The 23,427-nt window shown below is 36.0% G+C and overlaps 6 protein-coding genes across 10 annotated transcripts in view; 5 read left to right on the top strand and 1 right to left on the bottom strand.

Moving 5' to 3' along the window:
- Nucleotides 1–14,745, bottom strand: part of LOC109855072 (protein sprint) — a 79,760-nt gene extending 65,015 nt beyond the window's left edge. For both annotated transcript variants that reach the window (XM_020428888.1, XM_020428891.1), the window contains exon 1: nucleotides 14,529–14,745. The gene's annotated coding sequence lies outside the window, so the exon portion shown is untranslated. The remainder of the gene's footprint in view (nucleotides 1–14,528) is intronic.
- Nucleotides 111–1,837, top strand: LOC109855075 (general odorant-binding protein lush-like). Its single transcript, XM_020428905.1, has 6 exons — nucleotides 111–303; nucleotides 577–658; nucleotides 744–832; nucleotides 901–1,015; nucleotides 1,331–1,401; nucleotides 1,614–1,837. Exons 1-6 carry the CDS (start codon nucleotides 142–144, stop codon nucleotides 1,629–1,631), a joined length of 537 nt encoding a protein of 178 aa, XP_020284494.1. The 5' UTR covers nucleotides 111–141; the 3' UTR covers nucleotides 1,632–1,837.
- On the top strand, nucleotides 3,437–4,825 carry LOC109855076. The gene is made up of 5 exons (XM_020428906.1): nucleotides 3,437–3,548; nucleotides 3,822–3,924; nucleotides 4,010–4,137; nucleotides 4,280–4,388; nucleotides 4,522–4,825. Exons 1-5 carry the CDS (start codon nucleotides 3,507–3,509, stop codon nucleotides 4,605–4,607), a joined length of 468 nt encoding a protein of 155 aa, XP_020284495.1. The 5' UTR covers nucleotides 3,437–3,506; the 3' UTR covers nucleotides 4,608–4,825.
- Nucleotides 6,149–7,391, top strand: LOC109855074 (pheromone-binding protein Gp-9-like). Its single transcript, XM_020428904.1, has 5 exons — nucleotides 6,149–6,274; nucleotides 6,379–6,499; nucleotides 6,614–6,729; nucleotides 6,912–7,026; nucleotides 7,147–7,391. Exons 1-5 carry the CDS (start codon nucleotides 6,164–6,166, stop codon nucleotides 7,218–7,220), a joined length of 537 nt encoding a protein of 178 aa, XP_020284493.1. The 5' UTR covers nucleotides 6,149–6,163; the 3' UTR covers nucleotides 7,221–7,391.
- Nucleotides 7,671–10,233, top strand: LOC109855077 (pheromone-binding protein Gp-9-like). Of its 2 annotated transcripts, XR_002250263.1 has the most exons (6): nucleotides 7,671–7,806; nucleotides 8,140–8,242; nucleotides 8,623–8,738; nucleotides 9,154–9,277; nucleotides 9,705–9,845; nucleotides 9,923–10,233. XR_002250263.1 is itself a non-coding variant. In XM_020428907.1 (5 exons), exons 1-5 carry the CDS (start codon nucleotides 7,762–7,764, stop codon nucleotides 9,776–9,778), a joined length of 462 nt encoding a protein of 153 aa, XP_020284496.1. In that variant the 5' UTR covers nucleotides 7,671–7,761; the 3' UTR covers nucleotides 9,779–10,233. The 2 variants fall into 2 exon arrangements, 1 of the variants encoding a protein (XP_020284496.1); XM_020428907.1 differs by having other exon boundaries at nucleotides 9,705–10,233.
- Nucleotides 14,249–23,046, top strand: LOC109855073 (osmotic avoidance abnormal protein 3-like). Of its 3 annotated transcripts, XM_020428901.1 has the most exons (11): nucleotides 15,216–15,287; nucleotides 15,645–15,779; nucleotides 16,799–16,870; nucleotides 19,468–19,757; nucleotides 19,959–20,435; nucleotides 20,523–20,838; nucleotides 20,920–21,293; nucleotides 21,594–22,096; nucleotides 22,175–22,502; nucleotides 22,628–22,821; nucleotides 22,906–23,046. In XM_020428901.1, the coding sequence occupies exons 3-10, from the start codon at nucleotides 16,799–16,801 to the stop codon at nucleotides 22,746–22,748; spliced, it is 2,481 nt and encodes an 826-aa protein (XP_020284490.1). In that variant the 5' UTR covers nucleotides 15,216–15,287; nucleotides 15,645–15,779; the 3' UTR covers nucleotides 22,749–22,821; nucleotides 22,906–23,046. The 3 variants fall into 3 exon arrangements, with proteins under 3 accessions (XP_020284492.1, XP_020284491.1, XP_020284490.1); XM_020428903.1 differs by lacking the exons at nucleotides 15,216–15,287; nucleotides 15,645–15,779 and adding an exon at nucleotides 14,249–14,285; XM_020428902.1 differs by lacking the exon at nucleotides 15,645–15,779 and having other exon boundaries at nucleotides 15,208–15,287.
- Nucleotides 23,047–23,427: the final 381 nt, after the last annotated feature.

The following is a 23,427-nucleotide window of genomic DNA, read 5'->3' as shown; positions in this document are numbered from 1 at the left end:
TAGCGTTAAGTATCGCTAATTATGTCAAGCGAACGGTAATTTAGACGGATACTATGTAGGATGTGTGTTATCTCAAGAAATCTTTGAGATTAAGGGTTCTCCCTCTAGTCTTCCGTGTTACTTCCTTGTGTATAAAACTGTATGAACGCGTGTGGCACGCGATTTGCAAGAGTCAGCCCCAGTTGCAATCCGGGGTCGGAAGAAGAACCAGAATTTAGAAATAGCAAAACAAAAATGAGAGACATTAGTGCGATTCTTCTCGTCTCGTTTGTGTTCGTGGCAAACTTTCGAAATGCGGATAGTGTAAGCTCTTCTTCTCTTGGAATTTTACAGAAAATACGAGTCAATAAAACTGTCGTATTATTGACTTAATTAGTTTTGCAATATTTTTTATAACAAACTCAAATTGTAGATTCTACATATTATTTTGTGTAAAACGTGTAAATTGATTGTGTGTTGAAAACTAATTAAACGCCGTGCAAAATCGGAATATATTTAACAATGCGAATATTCGATAATCTAGAAATTGTGAAATTAAATATTATTGCTCCGCTTGATTGATTTTTATCTCCGCAGAGAAGAATGTCACTCTCCGAAGTTAAAGAAGCTCTGCAACCGATAAGAAAACTTTGTATTGACAAAGTGAAAACTGATCCAAGTATGTATATTAATAATAAAATAGCTTCGGATAAAACGTGAAAAATGTGCACAAATGTTAATGATAACATCGATTTGTGACACAGAGCTGATCGACGACGCGAACAATGGTAAATTTGTACCTGATCGAAAACTGCAGTGTTATTATAAATGCTTGATGCTGAATACAAAATCTGTAAGTAATAAATAGTTAAAATAAAGTTATTCAACCAGATTAAAAATTTCGGTTTTTTTTTCTTTCAGATAAGTAAAGATGATAAGGTTGTAGAAAAAGCACTTGTCAAGACTGCGGAGCTCATGTTAGAAGACAGTTTGAAACAACCTATGTTAGATGGTATAGAGCATTGTCACTCGATCGGTAAGTACAAAGACTATTTATTATTACAGTCGAACCTCCCAAAACGTATACAGTCGAAACCTACGAGCTTCCCAAAACGTATACTTCTCCTATTCCCTCACTCTTTAACTCACGCATGCGCAAAGACTTACTTTTTTTGGAGTATACGTTTTGGGAGGTTTGACCGTATATATTTACACATACTTTTAATAGCAGTTTTAAAATATTTAAAACACAAAATGTTTTTTTTTTGCTAAATGGTAAAGCATTTATAACACACTCGCATAAAACCGTGCACATACATAGACGGATATATTTGTATTGATTTGTTTACAGCAATAAAACCGTTGGAAGGATGTGAGTTAGCGTACGAGATGGCAAAGTGTTTCTACGAGTACAATCCAGCGGTAATGCAAATATTTTTTTCTTTTTTTGATCCGTAAAATGTGAACAAAATAAATTCATACAAATGTCTCGAGCATAATATATCCACAAAATAATTATGATGCAATTAAATATATATTTTTCGGAAATTTTTTATTGAATATCTTTTTTCGGGAATTATACATACGTCCACGTGTGTAGAATGAATTTTAAAGTATCTTGTTTCTTTTTGCAGATTGCTTTCTATCCGTAATAATAATTCTGGGAGGATTTTTCAACATAGATAGAAAAAAAACAAAAACAAAAATAGATGTAAAGAAACGAATAGAGAAAAGCGATTTCGGTTTGTCATGACGAGTATAAGTAAGAGAACGAATTTTAAAACACACATGTGAGCGTACAAATTGCGCATCGAATTCTGTAATCGAAAAAACATTTCAAATATATGTTAATTACGCACTTTCTGCATTTTCCCATTTTACTTCCGTTTCTTCCGTCCTTTTCTCCGGAGAAGAAAACGCATTGTAATATCATTTTTTCGATATTCTCAAATAAACTTGTTGATGCAAAATTGAGAAATGTGTGTAAGTTTTCTTAATTAATCAACAACGTAAATATACGACATTCGATCGTCAGAAAATTTTCGGTTTACTTATCGAAAAATTCTTGGTTTATTACATCCTACCCGAGACTTATGGCGAGTTTGTTTGTATTACGTTGTATGTGGCGTGATATATAAATAAACGAAGTAAACATATTGAGTTATTTAGATGATAAATTGTGACAATAACAAAGTGCGCAACGTTTTTACCGATCGGCGTGTATATGTACGCGACATCCTCGTTATTTCGTACATATATGTATGTACATATGTGTCTGTGTAAAACGCGAAGAAAAGATCGCGCGCGAGCAACTCACGTCGCTGGTTATAATGGCAGTTGGCGATAAAAGTGGAAGTTAGTTCACGCACTCAAGCATAAAAAAAAAAAAAACAGGCTGAATAAAGATGAGAAAGGGTTGGAGCAAGTGACATTTTAAATATTACGGAAAATATAGCTCTTGTAATAATAATCGTTCGCGTCTATAGCGTGCGTATACTCTGATCTTGTAAATAATTATTCTCTTCGATGCGATTGCGTGAAAAATCTCGCAAAATTTTATGTAACAAAACAACAATGTGTGTGTGTGTGTGTGTGTTCAAAAAAGATAAAACTTGTTACGATTCTCGCAATTACGAGCACGTGTCATCTGGTTGCATTTTATGTTATTCAATAAACAATTTCGAGGCGAGAAGGTTTATAGTCTCGCTTTCGCAGAAACACTTTTTTGTCGATTAAGCAAGCGTATATTTACCGCGCAAACAGGTAAAATCAAATTAAAAAATCAGACTTCGTTTATACATACGCCTATTGTGCTACTCCAACGATCAGAACATTTCGGTGACCTTGAGTAGTTTCCGTAATTGCTGTCATTATTTTTATCATTTATTCATCATCATCGTAATTCGCCAGTGTCGTCTTTATCAGATATTATTTCGCTGTAATTCGCTGATTTTCTCTTTTGCCCATTCTGTGGCGGGTAATTGCTCAATTAATCAGAAACACATTTTAATATGTATCTACATATCTTAAACGATGTGTGTACGTGCGCTCGCGCTTATATTATATAAAATTACTATTAGTGCAAATGATTTTTTTCCTGTTCTATCGTTTCTTGGATACTATAAACTTTAACTTCGTATTGCGCACTCGGTCGTTTATTTCGATGAGTGTAGCCGCAAACACTCACACACAAGGATCTAACTTGCGCGCACACACGCGCATGCAAAACAATTGTGATATTGTTGCAACGCGGTATCGTAACGCCATCAAAAAAAAAAAAAAAAAAAAAAAAAAAAATCTTATGCGAATCTGATATGTCGGCCAATTATATCGCTCGCGCTTCCGCAAATCCGCGCTCATAAACGCACATACACACAGATGGAAAATTGTGCGATGACGTAAGATTGCACACATCGAACACCGTGGGACAGAGCAATATAAATATGAGCCATAGAAATACTTTGCGTTCAGTTGACGGATTAACTTTACGTACGTAGTTCGTTATTTGTTGAAGCGTGCCGTTAATAATGAAGAGAATCGCACTTCTTCTTCTGGCGCTCGTCGCCGCTGTAAGTACAATTTATTATTTATCACCGTTGAGCTAAACATTTTTCTATTTGTTTCATCTTTATTTTGTTTGAATATAATGTAAAGAAAAAGAAAACAGATCTAAAAATATAATATATAATGTATATAACAGTTTTAAAATATCTCTTATATGTTTAAAACGTGTAAGCAAAAATTATTATAGAGTTAAAAGTAAAATATATAAATAAAGACAAAATTTTGGTATAAAAATATTGCGTATTAGTGGAGAGTGTAAAATATAAAATGTTTTGCAGACGATTGCAGATGACATGCAACTAATTGAGAATACAGCGAAGGGATTTGAAACCGACGTAGACACAGTAACGGGATGTTTGAAAGAAGCTGATACGACCATGGGTAAATTTTGAATTCCGCGTGTTTGCGAAATTTATTTATGTTTATAAAAATAACTAAAAAAAATTAAAATTTGAATTTACGATAGTGGAAGTGAACGGTGTGATGAAGAAGATAAAAGATAGTGCATCCAATGAAGAAATCGATGAAGAGACTAAAGAAATTGTCGTGAAACACAACAATTTCCTGGCGTGCATGTTGGAGAAGACAGGCATGGTAAAAAATCGCTTACTTTTACACTTTCTCTTCGTATTATTATATTAACAAATCCTAACAGAACGTCTATACAATTGATTTTGTATTTATTTAACAAGTGGTTGCATTTTTTTTGTATCCAATTTTTAAATCAATTGTTCAGATGGAAGGCAACACACTACTTACGGACAAGATAATTGAGAGTATAAAAAAAGATAAGGATATGATAACTGCACCAGACGAAAAAGAACTAAGAGAATGCTTAGACTCACGTAAGTAAATCTGAGATAAAATTGAAAAATAAATGCGCGTTACGTTTACAATTTTAATTGCATCTGTTTCGCGAAGCAATGTGCACAAATTGTTTCTAATCCGTTTCTAATTACACACACATATTATTTCTAGTAAACGAAGACAAAGACAAAATGACTAACGGAGAGATGGCGTTCGGATTAATGCTTTGCATCTACGTTCCGTCAGACAAAAAATAATAAGTGAAGACTAGTAAATAGAATTCACGAACGCGTTATTTGAATAACAAAAACTCGAGATATATCCTCTGTATCGTGCAATAGTAACATCGTAAAAAAAAAAACAACACGTTCTGTCATCGGGGTTTAAGTAAGTTATAGAAAATTTATAATGCTGTAAAAATTTGAATAAAAAACCTTGTTAATGAATGCATATAATAAACTGTATGTGTATTGTATGATAAAAATCACACACGATATACCTAACACACGTATCACGTATCCTCTTCTGCGCGCTTTTTATGTCAGGGATGAATGCGATACTTGTGATAAAGCACATTAATGTGTGGTTGTGCAATATGATATTTTATAATTACATCTCACATTACAATCTAAATTATATGAAGTGTAATTACATTATAATAATCTTTTATTATTAAAAACTACGTGATATTTGATCTTTCTCGTTTATTTTTATCGTCAGTTCGTTTTTATATTCTTTCTCTAATATTTATTATATTTAACGATGTTTTTGAAGTTTTGACAGAGAAACATATTTCGACTTTTTTAACGTTTTTCAATCTGACCTGATGAAAGCGATCTACTTATTTTAAATCTAACGAATTGTGAATAATAACTTCAAAATTTTAAATTGAGTAAATGAGAAGGTTAATGGGAGCACGAATGCGTCAAATTAAAATAAAAAAAAAACAAAAAATTGACAAACAACATATAACTTTAGCTACACCCAGTGAAGACAGAACTGCACTCCTTGTAACCGCTGTTCCTCCTCATTCGCTCAATTTTTACTTATTTTACGCACAAATAAAAACGCGTAAAAAATTCTCACGCAATTCTCACATTATTTTGGCAAATATCAAGACGAAAAAGATAATATACTATTGCGTGTAAATCAGTTTTATATAACAACTTGAAAACATTGGGTATTTCCGAAAGATGATTTATTGCAACGATAAAGTAGCGTCACAGTCAGTGCGCTTTATGATAACTTATTGAACCGACAGAGAACGTTTGCAAACAAATTTTTTTTAAAGTAACAACTATTTTTTCCACAATAGATTTTAAATACTTAAATATCTATACACATTCATATATAACACACGTATATGTAGATTCAGGGATAATATTTTAGAACTGGATTTAAATAGGGGGTTTTTTTTACTTATATGTGCGTGTATTTATTGTCAATTATTATATATTATTTAATAATATACGAACATCACATGAGATGCGATAAGTGTGCAGGAAAATTGTAGGAGAAAATCATAAACAGGAAAATAAATTATATATACATGTATGTATTTTTTCTAAATATCGTTCGCGCTTTCGAATACGCAACAGATTTCAGTTTTATGTAATATATAATGTGAATTCCCGATTGATCACACGGTACATTGACCGTGTGATACAGCAAGGTTATCCTCCTATATCATTTATTTGCACACATATCGTACATGTCAAACGTTATCCGTGCAAAAAATTCCTATGAGATTTGTCTCATCGGTGGTGGTTCGTGTGTATTGATTACTCTCTCAAACAGGAGATATAAATAGGGGATGTACGAGCGCACGTTCTTCAGTTCGCGACGCCACGTTGAAAGTGTTTTACCAACAAAATCGATGATGATGAAGTCTCTCACGTTCCTCGTCTGTCTGATAGCGACTCTCGTAAGTTTTTAACAGCAAAAACAAAAATAAACGTTTGACTCTTTGTATCGTGAATGTAATAACGGCGAGTTATATTGTTTCACACAAAAATATTGATTTCACAGTTAGTCGTCTATACAGACCGGTGCGATGGCACTTCCACGTTTGCCAACGTGGTCCACCATATCGCGAGATTGCCCGCTGCGGATCAGCAGCAGTGTTACGAATCCGCAAGTCTAACGGAAGGTACAAACGAGACATCGCGTAACAATATCTTCTCCGAAAAGTTTTTTGCATTTTTCTGCGCATTTGACTGTGACTTGATAATATTTAATGAGATGAAACCGATCGTTTTTTCAGCTGAATTGCTCAACAAGACGGAAGTAACGGACGGCTCTTACAAGAATCCGGAAAACGAGGAAAGGGCGAGAAAAAACGGCTGCTACGCCAAGTGTATGTTGGAAAAGCGAGGCATGGTAAGACACAAAATGTGTGTTTGCGCGCGCGCGCGCCTATATATATGAGTAAAATATTTTTTTAATATAATTGCTAAACAATCTTTCTATTTTCTCGTTTTTTTTTCTCGAAATATGTAACAAGCAAGTAATACAAGAAATATACACAAGCAAGTCATTTCTTTCTCGCGTGTGATTTTCAGATTGTCGATACGGAAATTCAAACGGAGAAATTAAAAGGCACAAGAGCTCACCAAGGCTTACCAGCGGAGGTTCAGAAACAAATATCCGACACCGTAGATCATTGCGTCGATCAAGGCAAGTGTAAACAAACAAAAACAAAAACTATATTGCAAATAGCATATCTCTCCCTCTCTCTTTCGATTCACAGAAAATAAACGAACGATAATTAAATAATAACGCAATATCTCATTTCAGTTAAAACAATCAACGAAATGTGCGACAAGATCCTCGAACTCATGGTGTGTTTCTGGAAGGGCATGCGAACTTAGATTCTCAGATTGCAAGTGACGGCAGCATTTATTCGGAATCTTCTTAATGTTTTGAAACAACGCAATAAAAGAAACAAATATGCACTATTGGAGACACAAGATCTGAATATATTTTCTTGTATATTATGATATATTACTACGTAGTTCAATAAAGCACATTAAAAATAAAAAAAGAATTTTATTTGTATTTTTCCATCTTTCTATTTCCACGAAGATAAGCGTTAATTAAAAAATTATAAACACCGACTCGCTCGTTTTATTTGCGTCAATTCTTCGGTATAATATTCTAATTTCTAACAAATTTCTCAAAACTACACCAATAAAAATCACTATTTGTTGAATACGACTTAAAGATGTTCCGCACGATAACCTCCACGATACGTAAGTTTTATCTGTGTGTGTGTGTGTGTGTGTGTGTGTGCAAACAACGTGTGTATAAATGCAAATCGAGATATCAACGACAGTTCATTGTCGGGCAAGAGACCAGACGTTGCCAATCAACATTTATCGTTGAAAATTGTATCGAACATTCAAGGAGATCATGCAGCGCGCAATAATATTCGTCCTCTCGCTATTTGTCGCCGTCGTAAGTATATTTTGCAACATGTTTACATCTTAAAAAACGTTGGCATATGAAAATTACATTTTGATTAAGTTAAAAAGACTTCAAGTTAATTTTCAAAAGAGTTAGAAACAAAACTAAAGGAATTAAAATAAAAGTTCTAGAAATTGTAATCAAATCCAATATTAAAAATAATCAAAATTGTCAATTGTGACACGCATAAAGATAATATACAGAACACAAAATAAATAAATTATAACTAAAATTTTCAAATTTTAGATTGTTTTATATTGTTTGCTGCAAATGTTTCACTGTTTCAATATTATCATTGTTGATATTATTCTAAATTTTTTACAGACAATTGGTGTCGAAGATGATTTTGTAGAAGGTATAGCACAAGCCCTGGTACTAGAGAGATCAGATGTGGAAACGTGCATGAATAAGACAAATGTACAACTTGGTAAGTGTTCTCAGCAAATTTTTATACAATCAAAGTTTTTATTTTAGCTATAAATTATTACAAGCAGATAGTTTAAGATTAATACCTTGATCAGAAATCGAATCCGAATTAGGTGTCTTTTGTTGCGTTGATTTTTTAAATTTCATAAGAAGATAAAGTGGATTTATATATTGCAAATTAAACATCTTACAATTAGATAAATTTTTGAATTAAATTTCAATTCGAACTTCCAAGTTCAAAATGTATTAATTTACATGTTAAGAAATTATATTTGCACGTACGTCAAACACATTGGCTCGCATTGATCTTAAACTATCTGCTAGTCGTAAACTCTGACGAGCTTAGAAATTGTTGTTTTTATTACAAATTATTATTTGTAGAAGATCTAGAGAATGTGGATAAACTGCTGATAAGCAATTTACAGACAGATGAAATCGATGAATCTGCCTTAAAAGTTGGTTGTCTATTTGCCTGTCTAGCTCAGAAAAAAGAAATAGTACGTATAACAACACTATTAATCAAATTGTGTTACCTAGGTTTCAATTTGGTTTATATGTTATTAAGTGTTCTTTTAATTTAAAACAAAAAATTCTAAATTTTTAAGTAATCGTCAAATTAATCAAGAAATAAAAACTAAAAGCTAAACGTTGGATGTGTGTACGTGTAAAATATATATATTTTTTTAATTTCACAAAAGACTAAAAACGATTATTTATGTACACAATGTGCAAGCATCCAATATGAAGTCTCGAATTGAATCAAGTTTGAATTAATACATATATTAGTTTACACGTTTAAAAAATATATATTTCGCACATGTACATCCAGCATTTGGCTTTTTATTTTTTTAGTTTGAAATTAAAAAAAGCTTTTAGCAAATATTTACTAAATGTATTTGTGTACTTTTTTAGATGTCGGGTGCACGTATCAATAATGATAAAATAAAGAAGATACTGGACGCGAAAATGCCCCCAAATTTAGATCCCGAAATAATTGCCGATCGCGATCATATATTAGATTTATGTGCTGATCGAGGTAAACATTAATAATTTTTTAAAACTTCGTAATTAAAGAGATACTGATACCATTTTTCTGTATTTATATACAAATTATATTATTGCAAAAAGAATTTTGTCGTCATCCTAATAAGTGACAGTTCGATCGCGACGAGAGAAACAACTGTGTGACAAGACGAATGGATAGCAACTCGTCGTTGATTACTGAATTCAAGCGGCAGATTCCAATAGGAATCGGAAGCTATTCGAACGTTCGAGAGAAAGTTTTAAATCTCTTTGAATATTTTTGCGAGTTTTTGTAGATTTGTATGAGTTTATAGAAATCTCTAAAGCGAGCGGTTATTCTTTTGGAATCGAATAATCGCGGATGTAACAATATACGTAGTAATATATGTATTTGTAATATACATATTTATTGACATATATGTGTGTGTTGTGTGTTTCAGTGAAGAGCAAAATTAACGAGTGCGAAGTTGCTTTCCGATACATGATTTGCTTTGGCAGCAATTTTACCGCCTGAATAAGCAATGAGCTTGCTTTCTCATAAATAAAAGCGCATTTGAGAAGGTGTACAATAAAAAAAATCGGTATGTTGTTGTTTTGTAAAAAAAACATTCGATCAAAATTCTTGTGTAATTTTTTTTTATTCTAAACAATCATCAAGTTTCCTTGACGTCTGTGCGACGACTTTGCAACAACTATTCTAATCGAGAATGGTAAAGAGAAGCCTTAGATGCAAATATTTGCAAGTACCGGGCGATTGGTGGTTTCCGTGGGTCGAAGTTTGGCGACGCAAATGAAATTACAAAGTCAAATGTAGATCGAGCTTATTGTCGTTCACACAAGAAAATTACAAATGAAACGCTTGCTTTTATTATGAGTCCCGATACTAGCAATTAACATACACAACAATAAATGTAGACAAGAATCTCTCGTAGTGTAACAAATTAAATAAAAATCCGCATAAAGAAAGTATTTGTTTATTGGCGTTCTATAAAACCTTCGTAGATTCTACTACGACTTTTCAGTACAAAATACGCATATGTACGCGCACGCATACGCGAGAGATCATAAGAGAAGCACGGAGGATCGTGCTTCTCTCTCGCTCGGCCGTAACTTAGGAACGGATCGGAATCCGAGCGATGCTAATTTCAACGTGGAATTTCCGCGGTATTTCCCCTTTCCGGTCATCGTCTCGACAATGGTACACCACGAATTATATTAACCACGAGTAACTCCTCCTCCCCCCTGGATCTTCGTTCCTTCCCCTCGTCGTTCAAGAAATCAATTTCTACCGTCCGCACCACTTTGCGAGTTTATTCGAGAATTTATTCTTTTTGATCGCGCGAGAGAGCTTGCTCCGTTTGGATTTAATAAATAATGATATTTATGTAATTAATAATTAATTCGCTGTTATTTCGCAAATTTTTATTATCCGGTAAAAGAACAATCTCGAGTATTCCCGAAATTGCGCGTCCAACTTGCGAAGGGAGAAACACACGCTTAGATGTACGTAAACGGATAGATCAAATGCGTACACACACATACGCACACAAATTACTTGAACGCGCCACGAAAATGGCACCTAATAAACCTAACTCCCATAAAGACGCTATAATCTCTTTCTCTCTCTCTCTCTCTTCCTTTCTCTCTCTCTCTCTTCCTCTCTATCTCTCTATCTGAATTTCGGGATCATTTTGAAAACTCTTGCGCGACGATGCGAAATTTACCCCATAATAATTTGCCGGGCACGTCCATTACGAGCGATCGTAAAATTAAGAGGAGAACTTCAACCGTTAACGTTAACATCATCTCCTCTCCGCTTACAAATTTCGACCAGCATGCGACCGACGATCTATTTACGAACTTGTCTTACGAAAATATTTGTTCTCGATGGCTTTCACTTCTGGTTGCTCGATAAAATTCACGTTTCGGAGTTATCAAAGAATACGAATTGTTTTAATCGTGTTGTAAACAACGTGTGAAAAAAAAAATTATTTCACAAGAGATATATTTTATATTAATTCAAAACTTTATATTTTTAACTAAATAAGAATGAAAAAAATATTTATATAACATATAATATATATATAATTTACGTTCAAAAAATCAAACTCTTGATTGAAAACAAAAAAAAAGTTTGAACGCTGTTCAGTCGTGTGTACGGAAAAGTTACTGTGAAGCTACTATATGGATGGAGAGGTCCATGCCCTGTCTGTGTCTCTCTGAATCGATTTTAGGCGCGTGGACCTCCATATAGACGGCGAGTTATACCTACGCGTTTCGAGTCGAGAGAAGAGAGAGACTACCGGGCGGAAAGAAATTGTCAATAATCGCACACACAGCCCGTTAAAAACGTCTCTTACAAAATATATACACGTAAGCGGTGCGTATTTAATAGTGATTCATTATTTGTGCTTTCTACGTAGCGAAATAGAAGAAAAATGCACTCAAATGAGCCAACGTGCATATCGCATTTATCGCGGTTGCGTACGTACGTTCTCTGCAGATAACAGGCTCATCAGCGCGTTCACGAATTATCTACCCTTCCAGTCCCTTGTTTCCGGCAATCATAAAAGAAAATGTCACGAGTTAATCTTGCTTCTCACCGCAAGTATAACGGAGAAGAGGGCAAGCAAAAGGGATAATAAATGTATTGTGTATTTTTTTTTTTTTTTCTATTACATGTACAAACACATGTATGTGTGTAAAGTTTAGTTCGAAACTTGTTGTGGAATAATTAGTTTTTACGAGACACTGTTTCTGTTTTTTTTTTTGTTTTTGTTTATCGAGTTTAATTTTTCACAGAAGAACGCTTCGCGAAGCCGCAACACACACTGCACGTACAACGTTGCTTCTCCACTTGCTTTTATTACCCGGTTTCTATCGGTTTACGATACCTCGCTATTACACATTTCACATTTTTACACGCTTCGTTAATAAAACCGTTCGCGCGCGTAAATCGAACGTTTAGCGTCGCGCGAATTGATACAAATGTTTGCGTGCGAATAAGTCCTCGGAAATTGCCCGGAAATAAAGACACTCGGAAATAGCTTTGTTTTATCAAGAATTACAGTATCGAGTTAATTGTCATCGAGCGCGCGATTGCGATTCACAATTTCACTTTTACCTAGACTGAACTTTTTTCGGCAATTAATGTTTTTTTTTTTTTTTTTTTTTATCGAATGCAACACCGCATCGAACCGCGCGGATTGCGTCGTGTTATAAAACAACATAATAACATCTTTGTGAAACGTGTATTCGTTTCATCTCTTATCTTGGGTTATGCGGAGAACCGATAATAAAAAAAAACAAAAAAATACATTTATACGAGGACTTAAGTGTCAACGACTCAGATAGGTCAGAGAGATAAGATTTATCTTATCCAAAGGTGCGAATGTTTTTCTACTGGTGTTAATTTTCTGCTCATAGAAGAGAATCTTCTAACTCCTTTTGTTTAATTTCCTCTGGAAAATTATAATCTGCATAAAAGAATACATGCGCGTGTAATCTCCAATTGTATGATAAATAATTTTAATTTTTTCACTTGTATAGTAAATAAAATTTGACTTCAAATCTACGACCAAATCTTTACAGAAAAGAAAAGAAATAAACGTCTAATTACATCCGATTGTCCCGATTGCAAATTTAGCAAAGAGATCGCGCCTCTTCGACGCGATCCGCTCTGTGTTTTGTATATATATATATATACACACACACACACACACAGACAGACACACGGACATAAGATCGTAAAATTTCATGAAAAGCCGTATCTCATGCCGTCGAGAGAGTCCATCCCTTTTATCACGTAGGATGATGCCTACGTTTTCAGCGGAAGACAGACGTTCCGATCGTCTAAACACGCCAAATGCGTACAACCCGAGCGTAGGTTTCGTTGTTTTTTTTTTTTTTACGACACCCACGCGACTGGGAAACGGGTTCTTTGCTATATCGCACCGTTCACTTTTGCAATATATACTCGCGTCTATCAATACCGCTTTAAATCGCCGAGTCCCGCTTTGATCTCTCATACTCGACGATAATTTTCCGAATATAATTCGCGCGCGGTTATATCGAGAAACGATAATGCAAACGACGCTCGTTGTGTGTAATGAGCTTCTTCTGTTGAAATACACACGCGAGTTGAGTAAACATGTTCTATTATAGTGCCAAACATCGATCGGTCGGCGTGTATGAGCATAGTTAATTATGCGCGGCACCTGCGCACTCCGCACGCGCGGGGGGCACATGAGAGTCTTCGTAAAGACTTAAAATCATACATACAACGCGCTTGCAAATGTATGTGTGTAATTTTTTTTTTTTACTTAAAATTATAAATACATGAGATATTCTCTCGCGTGCGCAAATTATATGCGAAATGACAGTTCGATTAAAATTAAAAATCTCGAGCGATCAAACGCGCATAGAAATGAAGTTCGAAGAAACTGTCCGCTGAGAGCGAAAGCTGATTCACTTCTCGGAAACTTGTCGTATCTCGCGAGATAAATGTCATGAAAGAACGATTGGTCTTCCTGCGGAGGCGTTTCGGTTGTTCATCGTTCCGGGATGATAATTCCGCTCGACTTCGACCGCGAAGTCGATCGGCGGCTGCTTTTCAAAATTGCAATTTCACGACGCAATAACACACGTTTGCAACCTTGTTTATTGAACTTTAAACTACGTTTATTGACATAAAAAGAGTGTGTTTACAAAGTGTAAATACATTTATTCTACCGTGAGAAGCGACGAACCGTCGTCGGTGTGTTGCGGCGATGTATGTCAGGAGAGAAATGAATGTCGCGCAAATACGGTGGAAAGCGAGATACTGTCATTTTGCATAACGAAGTCGTTAGCATGCTCGAGCGTGTGTCATCGAGCGGCCTTTCGAGAAGAGCCTGATTCGAACTCGCGTCGAATATATTAACTTTACGTCGTAAAACGATTTCGAAGATATCGCCACTCGAAAAGTTTGATGATGTAATTGTTTTTGTGTCACGTTACGAAAACGCATCAAGCAAAAAGAGGTAAGGTTTCTTCGACAGATTCGTAGGTGTTTCAAATCTAACGCGCATTCTTTTTTTTGTAAAAGTGACGAACTTCACGCAAAACACGTACGTGAGTAGATTTTTGAACAAAAATCTCTTAAAGTCAAAAAAAAGAAAAACAAACGCGTTACTCGACCGCGAAACTGTGAGGTTTCGAGTCGATCGATTTCTGGCCTTAAAAAACGCTACACACGCACTTTCGAAAACTGATAACGCGCTCACCTGCGCGGCGCGCACCTAAACCCTTTGCGCCGAAGATCCGGAAGAAACATTCTTCTCTGTCGGGAACCCACGTGTTGATTCCGGCTTTGGAACTCCGAATTGCGTCAAAGCACACAAAAAACCGACGATCGCACGCACGTGCCCCGACACTATCGGTAGACGCGGCTCGCTTATCGGCGCCAAAACACACGTAGAACCGGAGTGACAAGCAGCACCTGTTGCACCGATTACACAGACTGACTAGACGAACCGCCGCCATATCGAATGGGTCGGCGCGAGAATCGCACAATCGAACTCGATGCGACATCTCGCGCCGACCTCGCGCGTCGCGCCAAACTCTTTGTTCGCTACTGTGCGTATCCGAGAAATCCGTAATATCTACAATTTCTGCAATTGATAAATTAACCGCGGATTGTAAATAAATAATTTATTTACCTTTGTCTTTTGCTGAATTCACACTTTGCAATAGTTCTTTTGCTCGATTGAATAAAGCGCACTTGTGCGTTTACAAAAAATAAATTTCATATAAAAATCGGAGTTAAGCGAATACACACCAATCGGATCGCTCGTATAAATGCGCGCGCGCCGATTCGAATTCAATAAACTCACAACGAAGGCGTCGCGACGCCGCGACGTCACGACGCAAGCGGTAGTCTGAACGTGTTCGTCGCCTCGTGTTGTTGTAACGTCGTTTCCATCGCGATCCGAAATTGCGACGAATAGTCATGTTTAATTTTCTACAATTTTAAATTAATCGAGGTGAGAGAAAAAAATGATGTAACGCAAAATAATAACTTCACGTTTTACGAAAGAAGAAATTGCGTTTTTTTCTGTTTTGCGTAACAAATAAATTAACGTTTAAAGTGACGTGATAACTTGTTGAAAATTAATGTCAAAAATTAAAATCAAAAATTCACGAAGTAAATAAAATATGTGAGAAATATTTGACACGCGGAATTTGAAGTTTTGTAAACAAACAAACCAACCACAGTTTTGTATAGAACTTCTCAAAACGTTTAATTATTGAAATAAATTGATTTATAAAACTGTGCGCGAAACGAAGGCGTATTGCAAACTTCGTTTTCGTTCTCATTTGTCAATTTTATATGTTTGGAGAAAACGGACATGTAGCGGGGTGCTGTAAGAATTCTCACGACCGGGTCAAACTTTACTCGGTTAAAGGGTCATTGCATATCTACCCTTCTAGATCTGAGAATTTGCTTGTGTATACACAATCACGCATGAGGAAAAGTAAGATGAACCGATTTGCTATACACATACGTCATACATACACGCAATTGTTCTTCTAAGATAAAAAAAAAAAAAAAAAAAAATAAAAAAAAATAAAAAAAACATGACAAGTAAATGTGCTTTACAATAAATGCTACAAACAAAAAGAGTAGAAAGAAAACATGTTTCCTCTTATAGAATTGTATTACACCATTTCTAACTACGTTTAGTTAATTAACTTCAAACGTGAGAACTCTTGCTCAATTACAGACCGCTCGTAATTTCAAGATAACACGCAATTACGTTGTCTGGAAATTAAGCGTCCCAGAAAACGAATTAAAAGTAATAATAAAACTATAACAAATAGAAATTTATTCGAAAAAACAATCTATCGAATTCGTTTGTTTGTTAACCAACTCGACCAATAATTTGACAAAGAACAATTTAAAATTCAAAACGGAGCTTTCGCACATTTAGTTATTCAGAAAGTTCTTTCCTGAGATCGAAATTATACCGACTGAAATATCATCTGCACACGTATCGCTTAGTCATTGATAAAAGCGCGATGAAGGCGTGTGTCACGAACAAGACGACGATTTAACCTTATATTCAAGGTCAGCTCCGATTCCCGAAGGTCGGCTCCGAATGAAAGATTAAACTGTCCACCGATAAAGCGGTTCCTCTTCTAAATGTTTTGTAAATAGATATTTGATAACAATTTCGCGTTCTTTCTAAGATAAACAATTCGCGACCACCGATAGCTTTCACAATTGATTGTTAGTCTTTATTATAATAAGAGTTAATTGTCCACGTGTCACTTTGGATTTTATACTGTTGTATATAGAATATGCTATAAAATATTGATTGTGTGTGGGTGTATGAAATATTGTTTCTTTCACCGTGTTTTGTTTTATCTTTCAAAATTAAGGTCTCTGGATTCTCTCACTCTCTCTTTCTCTCTCTCTCCTCTCCTCTCTCTCTCTCTCTCTCTTACAATACGCGTAATAAAAAGAAATAATGTTGATTTTTTTAATTTTCAGATGTCAGAATCCGTAAAAGTAGCGGTAAGATGTCGGCCTATGTCCAACAAGGAGATTCAGCAAGGTTGTCGAGTATGTGACAATTGTAAAATTTATTGCATTATCGTGTGTTATATGTAGCGTTTTGTGTAATAATTAAATAATTTTTATAAATTTAAATTTTTATAAAAATAATTAAATATTATTATATTAATATTATTATAAATCGACGTTAAATAATTTTATTTCATGTTAAAACATAATTCAAATTTGCATGGCACAACGCAAATATGTTAATACTCGAGAAAAAAATTTAACTAATGCATTATTAATGCATTATTATCGAGAAAAAAAATTTTATTAATTCACACATATACAAATTAATTTTTTTATTAAGTTATATACTGTGTGTTTGTTAATGTATCCGTGCTGTCAAACCCGTTTATTTTATCTGCGTTAAATTATTTCAAGGTTGAATCTTAAACCGGTTAAAAAATGTAGATATAAGTCACATCTCGTGGAAATGTCGGAATAGAGAAAATTAAATTTTTACGCTTCGCGCCCGGAGAGTTTTCAACAACTCTTGTCGAACTCTCGGCAATGAGAGTTTCATTTCACCGATAATGGAATTATTCTCATTACATTACATGTTTTATAAATGTTATTTATCTTCAGTCTAAAAAAACTCGAAAGCGCGAATAGCGACATTGTCATATATCGAGCGCGTTGTAGCCTAGCGACCACATCAAAACACGCTATAACCACGTGCGGATGTTGCGCTTTTCACTGCAACGGAGCGTCACGCGTCTCACTTTTCACGCATTTCTCTCAATTTTATATTTTGAATTTTTTCCCCGTTGAGTCATTTCTCTTTTTGCACACACGTGCGCGCACGCGCTCAACACACACACACACATATAATAGAAAGTTTGAAGTTTGAAGAATGTATGCATACATCTCCTTTCTATTTTTACAATATTATATATTTGTTATATATAAATTTGTGTCTATATATATTTTAATAATTCTATGTTGCACGTAGAATATCTTTTTCGATATATATCGTCGGGTGACTCGTGATATTTGGCTTTCAACAAGTAAATAAAAAGAAAAAAATTACGAGCTTTCGTTCATAGTGATGGTACATTATATTAGACAATGCATGCAACATAGATAGCACCACATTTGCAAGCGTTTATCGATAGCGACTAGAATATGTGCCAAATCGATACTCTGACCAAGTCACTCTTTACCATCTTTCCTGCAAATGACGACACAACGTATCGCACCATCCATACACACACACACACACACATATATATATATATGTATACACATGATAGTATGTGCCATCAACCTATACTTTTAGCGCTTCTAGTGAAGTGACGACTCACGCAAACAGTGCCTTTAAAAAAATAACTGAAAACTTTTGCACCGTTCTAACAATTTGAATAATTATTTCTGTCTTTCTTAATGTTATAGCTATACGTACGCGCGTGTATAATATTTTATTATATATTATAATAAAAGTTGTATTTAATTAACATAAGAATTATATTTATTATATACTTTTTTTATTATATTAACTGAAAATGTCGAATTGTATTTGTTATGTTAGAAAAAAATTGATAAAGGTCGCGTCTTCTGGTCAAAATGTTTCGTAACACATTGTAATAACAAAAAATTGTAAAAAAACACACAATCAGTTGTGTTTTAAACTTTATTGGTTCCTTTCTAAATTCATTTTCTAAAATTTGAAGCCAGACGTTCATTCTGGGTGTTATATCGCGGTCTGATTTGCAATTTAAATACTTTCTACGTATAAAAAACAACTAAAGCCCGATGTCGTTCAAGACACCGATATGCCTTAAACGCGGAAGCATAAAGTTAGATATAACGGGTGAGGATAGATAGAGCGTGCACGCGCGCGGTGCATACTTGTCCTCGTGAATCGTTAAATAGTTTATGCATCGACATACGTAATCCGCGTTTTACCATAATTCACCTACAGCATTTAGCTATAACTGCGCTACGTGTATCAACGAAAAGAATTCCATTCTGACGAAAGAGGGTAATATGTCAATAGGCAACTATCCTAACCGACAGTTAAACGCGCGTTTACCTTTTGTCAATGAAAATCAATGCGCCACTTTCTTGGAAATTGTGAAAATTCACGTTCGCGCGCGCGCTATTTTCTCTTATATTTTTTTCATTATTTAATTTAAAAAAGTGCAATGCAAACGTTAGTTTCGCGGATATAATATTTTGCATTCCGATAATATTTTTGCTCGGAATTCTTTTTCCGCAGATTTTATCGCACTTGCAAATTGCAGTAATTCCGTCTGTCCGATTATCGAGCGCATATTTCTTCTCATTTTCTATCGTTTTACACGCAAATAAGTTTCGACTCGATATCACATATATCGCTAAAGCACACGTGAGGTTTTATACTTGTACATACATTATACGTAAGTATTACCTACATATAAATTGTTTTTTTTTTTTTTTTTTTTTTTACGTGCGTGACTCTTCTGTTCAAATCTGCATAACATTCATATATATATGTATATTTTCACGAAACCGCAAGTTAAAAATTTTAAGATCCGTCGCGTCGTAAAAAACTAGAAAATATTGATCGTACTATTTTAACGATTCTTATCGTGTGCTTTTCCCGGACTTGTTTGTCGCAGAACGTCGTGACGATCGATCCGCTGACAAAATCCTGCACTTTGGAAAACACCGCCGGCGGAAATGGAAAGGTTTATCAATTCGACGCCACGTTCAGCCCGTCCGCGACAACGGAATCGGTGTACGAGAATGTGGGATCGGTCATTGTCGAGGCCGTTCTGGAGGGTTATAACGGCACCGTGTTCGCCTACGGGCAAACCGGCTGCGGGAAATCCTTCACCATGCGAGGATTCATTGAACGAGCGTTAGAACATCTGTTCGAAGCGACTTCCACTTCTAGTTCCGAGACGAGGTTGTTCTCGCCTCAATGTTTTCCGATTTTTTCATGTTTTTTGTACTTCATTACACATATTAGAGATTATTTATATATTTATTATATTTCCTATTTTATATTTTCTATTATATTTATTTTTTATTTGATTTATATGTATTTTTTCTATGTTTACTATTTTCTTAATTTCTGTGTTCTGTGTAATGTATCTGGTAACGTCAGATATTTAGCGTTGCTGAGCTACCTCGAAATTTACAACGAACGTCTGCGTGATCTGCTGCAAGACGATACCGGCGAAACTCTGACTCTGAAGGAAGATCCTACGCGGGGCACTTACGTTGCGGGGGGTTTGCGCGAGGTCACTGTCAAAGACGCGGCCGAATGCGTGGTCCTGGTCCAACAGGGTGATCAGAAAAGAGCCGCGGCCGCGACGAAGATGAACGCCGCCAGTTCGAGGAGTCACGCGGTCTTGACGTTGTCGCTCGAGGCACTGGCCATCAATGACGACGACAAGCGCGGCAATGCCATCAGAAGAGGTCGACTGCATTTGGTCGATCTTGCTGGATCTGAGAGACAGACTAGGACCGGGGCCACGGGTGATCGTTTGAAAGAAGCCGCCAGCATTAATCTTAGCCTGTCGGCGTTGGGGAACGTTATCAGCGCGTTGGCTGCGGGAAATGGAAGACATGTTCCTTATAGGTAGACGCAAGACGCGTATGAATCTGTAAGATAACATAAATTGATGATACCGTGAAATAATAAAATAAAGGTAACGCAATGTTTCAGAGATAGCAAATTGACGAGACTGTTGCGCGACAGTCTGGGCGGAAACGCCAGGACTTTGATGATCGCCTGCGTGAGCCCGAGTGACATCGATGCCGAGGAAACTCTCAGCACCCTGCGCTACGCCGCCAGAGCTCGTTGCATCAAAAACAAGCCGATCGTCAATGAAGATCCCAAGGACGCTCTTCTCAGACAGTATCAATTGGAACTTCAACGTTTGAGGAAGTTGCTGAATTCTAGCGATCAGTCGAGCATCGGTTTCGACTTTCAAAAAGACGACGAAAGGGACGATTTGAGACAAACACAATACGCCGAAGAGGTGACTTGATACTCTAGTGCAAATATTTTATAATGGTAAATAATAAAATTAAAAAAATATAAAAGAAAATTATGTAAAAAGGTGGAGAAACTGAGGAGAGAGTGCGAGAGCTCGAACCTGTCCGCCCAGAAACTGAAGGAGGAGCTGGAATTTTTGAAGTCTCGCTACGAATCGGGATTAAATGTGACAAATAACGTTGACAAAACCGGACATCTCATTCCAGAAATGGATGAATTAGACAAGGAACGAGAGGAGAGAAGAAGAAAGAAAAGAGAAGCTGCTCTGCAGGACGTATTAAAAAAGTTGGGAAAACTGACAATTGGCGGAGAGGCGATAGACAATGACGAACTGAAGAAGAGAAGAGAAAAAAGAAGAAAGAGACTGGAAGCTCTGGTGGGAGCGCTCGAAGCTAACGACGCCAACGGTAGTGTCTTCCAAGTTTATGGCCAATTAAGGTTCGTCGAGATTCTTTGTATATTTTTGTAACTGCTATAAATTTTCATATTTATAATAAATGTATAAATTATACAGATCGTACGAGGCTCTTTTAGTATTCAACTATTTTGAGAAAAAAATAATGCCAGTAAGAGCCAAACGCTGGATGTATGTGCGACATACATATTTTTTTTACTATATATATATATATATAGTTCAGACATATATATACTTCAGACGTACATCTTCGGCAGTCTTATTATTTTTCTTAAATTGTTTTATATTTACGATTATATTTGGTGACATATTTGCATTAACAGGTCGACAGAGGACGCGTTGAAGAGAATGGCCAAACGAGTGAAGCAACTGGAAGCGGAGGCGGCGGATCTCCAGGCGTCGTGGGACGCCGAGCGTCGCGATCTTCTTCGACGCGAATTACTAACGTCTCAAATATGCGATCTCATGGTGCCCTATCTTCGTCCGGGTTGTCCTTTTCGAGATATGGAGACGGTGCGATCAGCGGCCACTTGGTGCGACGAGTTGGGTCGGTGGCGATTGCCGGATGTTTCACCTCACATACCCCTGCCCCCGGCTGCTCCTATGCAGCGAGCGGACGTTCTTTACACCGCCGGCGTTTCCTCCAAAGCGGATCTCAATAATAACAGTAATAACGGTGACACTAACGACGACGATAAGAGCAGCCAGGACGACGAGGAAGACGGTAATAAAGAAAAAACATATGGTTGGGATGTTGTGGACACTTATTTCCGAAGAAGCAGAGTGGACACTCTTCTGGCGCACGCGAGGGAAGCAAAAACATTCGGTAATTATATACATTGCATATAGAATATTGTACAGATCTTCCGTGTGACACGGAATATCTATCTCCGTGTGTTCCCAGAGCCGGGAAATCGGCTGAGCAGATCCGGCGGCTCGGAGGATTCGATTCCGCTCGCGAGCAGCAGCGGCTACCTGCAACTGAACGCGTTGAATCTGCAGAGCAGCGCGCCGGTGTTCGGCGACAGCGGGTACAGTCCGAATAATTTGCGTAAGTCGGCGTTGCGCGGAGGTTGGATTAATAACGCACAACCAAAACCAATTTACAATTCCTTCGTGAACACCACGAAGAAACCTCCGCCGAGGATACTGGAAGCCTTACCTTCGTATCCGCACGACGACGCGCGCTTCAAATCTCCCGTTCGCCTTAGCGAGGAGGTGGAGCTGAAAGGGTATGTGTGGGTGTCTTCGTAATTTGCAATTATATTTTTAGTTGATGAGAGAAAAAGAAAAAAATTTATGTATTATAAATTTATGTAAGTTTACGTACACATATGTAATTAATTCTCGTCTTTAGAATGTCCGAGCGAGAAAAGATGTCCTCCAAATTATCCTCGTTGCGCAACAACGAGACCTTTACCTGTCACCATCCATTTCACATAGGTCATTGTTCGCCGAGCTACCGACAAGCTACATGATAGTACTGCAATCGTCAAATACTTCGGCTGTGTTAAAAACCAAAAAACAGAGTACGAACGACTTGTTTATAAGGTATGTAAATGTAGTACCGGTTTAATTTAATTATTTATATATCTATCTTCTGTTTCTATCATACAATATATTTTTGTGTCGTAGGTAGAAGAAATTAACATATAAATCGGTAGAAATATCAAGACCAAAACAATAAATCAGGACGGAATTGCTTTTATATATATATATATATATATATATATATAATTTATTAATACGTAGAACAAGTTTAAAGACCTATTTGTGATCAAGACGTCATCTCTAAAAGATTCTCTTAAACGCTTCTTTCTTTTCTTTTAGTTCAGATTTTTTTACAGATTTTGTAGTCATTGTAATTTTAACAACAAATTTTTAATTCATGAAAATTTATACAATTTCATTGTATTGTTTGTCTGGAAATTGTGCGTCAAATTTTTGTTCGAGCGATATTTTATATCCCTCTCCCGTTCTTATGAACTTTAAAATACAGGTAACCCTCGCGTATAACGCGATACATAAACAAAGCGATTTCAATATAACGCGGTTTACAAATTGTTATAAAATGTCATACATAAGCGCGCATATTGAAAACAATTTTGAGTGAACCGCGTTATATCGAAATCGCGTTATTTAAGTACCGCGTTATAC

Source organism: Pseudomyrmex gracilis, unplaced genomic scaffold, assembly GCF_002006095.1.
Source record: "Pseudomyrmex gracilis isolate BER0280 unplaced genomic scaffold, ASM200609v1 scaffold_80, whole genome shotgun sequence".
Classification (NCBI taxonomy): Eukaryota; Metazoa; Arthropoda; class Insecta; order Hymenoptera; family Formicidae; genus Pseudomyrmex; species Pseudomyrmex gracilis.
The sequence above is the reverse complement of the archived record's forward strand: the minus strand, read 5'-3'. Positions and strand labels throughout refer to the sequence as shown.

Coding starts and splice junctions, on each gene's coding strand:
- LOC109855075 (XM_020428905.1), top strand. CDS start 142: ATGAACGCGTGTGGCACGCGATTTGCAAGAGTCAGCCCCAGTTGCAAT. Junction 659..743: donor CAAAGTGAAAACTGATCCAA/GTATGTATATTA, acceptor TTTGTGACACAG/AGCTGATCGACGACGCGAAC. Junction 1,016..1,330: donor AGAGCATTGTCACTCGATCG/GTAAGTACAAAG, acceptor ATTTGTTTACAG/CAATAAAACCGTTGGAAGGA.
- LOC109855077 (XM_020428907.1), top strand. CDS start 7,762: ATGCAGCGCGCAATAATATTCGTCCTCTCGCTATTTGTCGCCGTC. Junction 7,807..8,139: donor TCTCGCTATTTGTCGCCGTC/GTAAGTATATTT, acceptor AATTTTTTACAG/ACAATTGGTGTCGAAGATGA. Junction 8,739..9,153: donor TAGCTCAGAAAAAAGAAATA/GTACGTATAACA, acceptor GTACTTTTTTAG/ATGTCGGGTGCACGTATCAA.
- LOC109855074 (XM_020428904.1), top strand. CDS start 6,164: ATGTACGAGCGCACGTTCTTCAGTTCGCGACGCCACGTTGAAAGTGTT. Junction 6,500..6,613: donor ATCCGCAAGTCTAACGGAAG/GTACAAACGAGA, acceptor TCGTTTTTTCAG/CTGAATTGCTCAACAAGACG. Junction 7,027..7,146: donor AGATCATTGCGTCGATCAAG/GCAAGTGTAAAC, acceptor ATCTCATTTCAG/TTAAAACAATCAACGAAATG.
- LOC109855073 (XM_020428903.1), top strand. CDS start 16,799: ATGTCAGAATCCGTAAAAGTAGCGGTAAGATGTCGGCCTATGTCCAAC. Junction 22,097..22,174: donor GAGGGAAGCAAAAACATTCG/GTAATTATATAC, acceptor GTGTGTTCCCAG/AGCCGGGAAATCGGCTGAGC. Junction 22,503..22,627: donor GAGGAGGTGGAGCTGAAAGG/GTATGTGTGGGT, acceptor TCTCGTCTTTAG/AATGTCCGAGCGAGAAAAGA.
- LOC109855076 (XM_020428906.1), top strand. CDS start 3,507: ATGAAGAGAATCGCACTTCTTCTTCTGGCGCTCGTCGCCGCT. Junction 3,549..3,821: donor TTCTGGCGCTCGTCGCCGCT/GTAAGTACAATT, acceptor AATGTTTTGCAG/ACGATTGCAGATGACATGCA. Junction 4,138..4,279: donor TGTTGGAGAAGACAGGCATG/GTAAAAAATCGC, acceptor TCAATTGTTCAG/ATGGAAGGCAACACACTACT.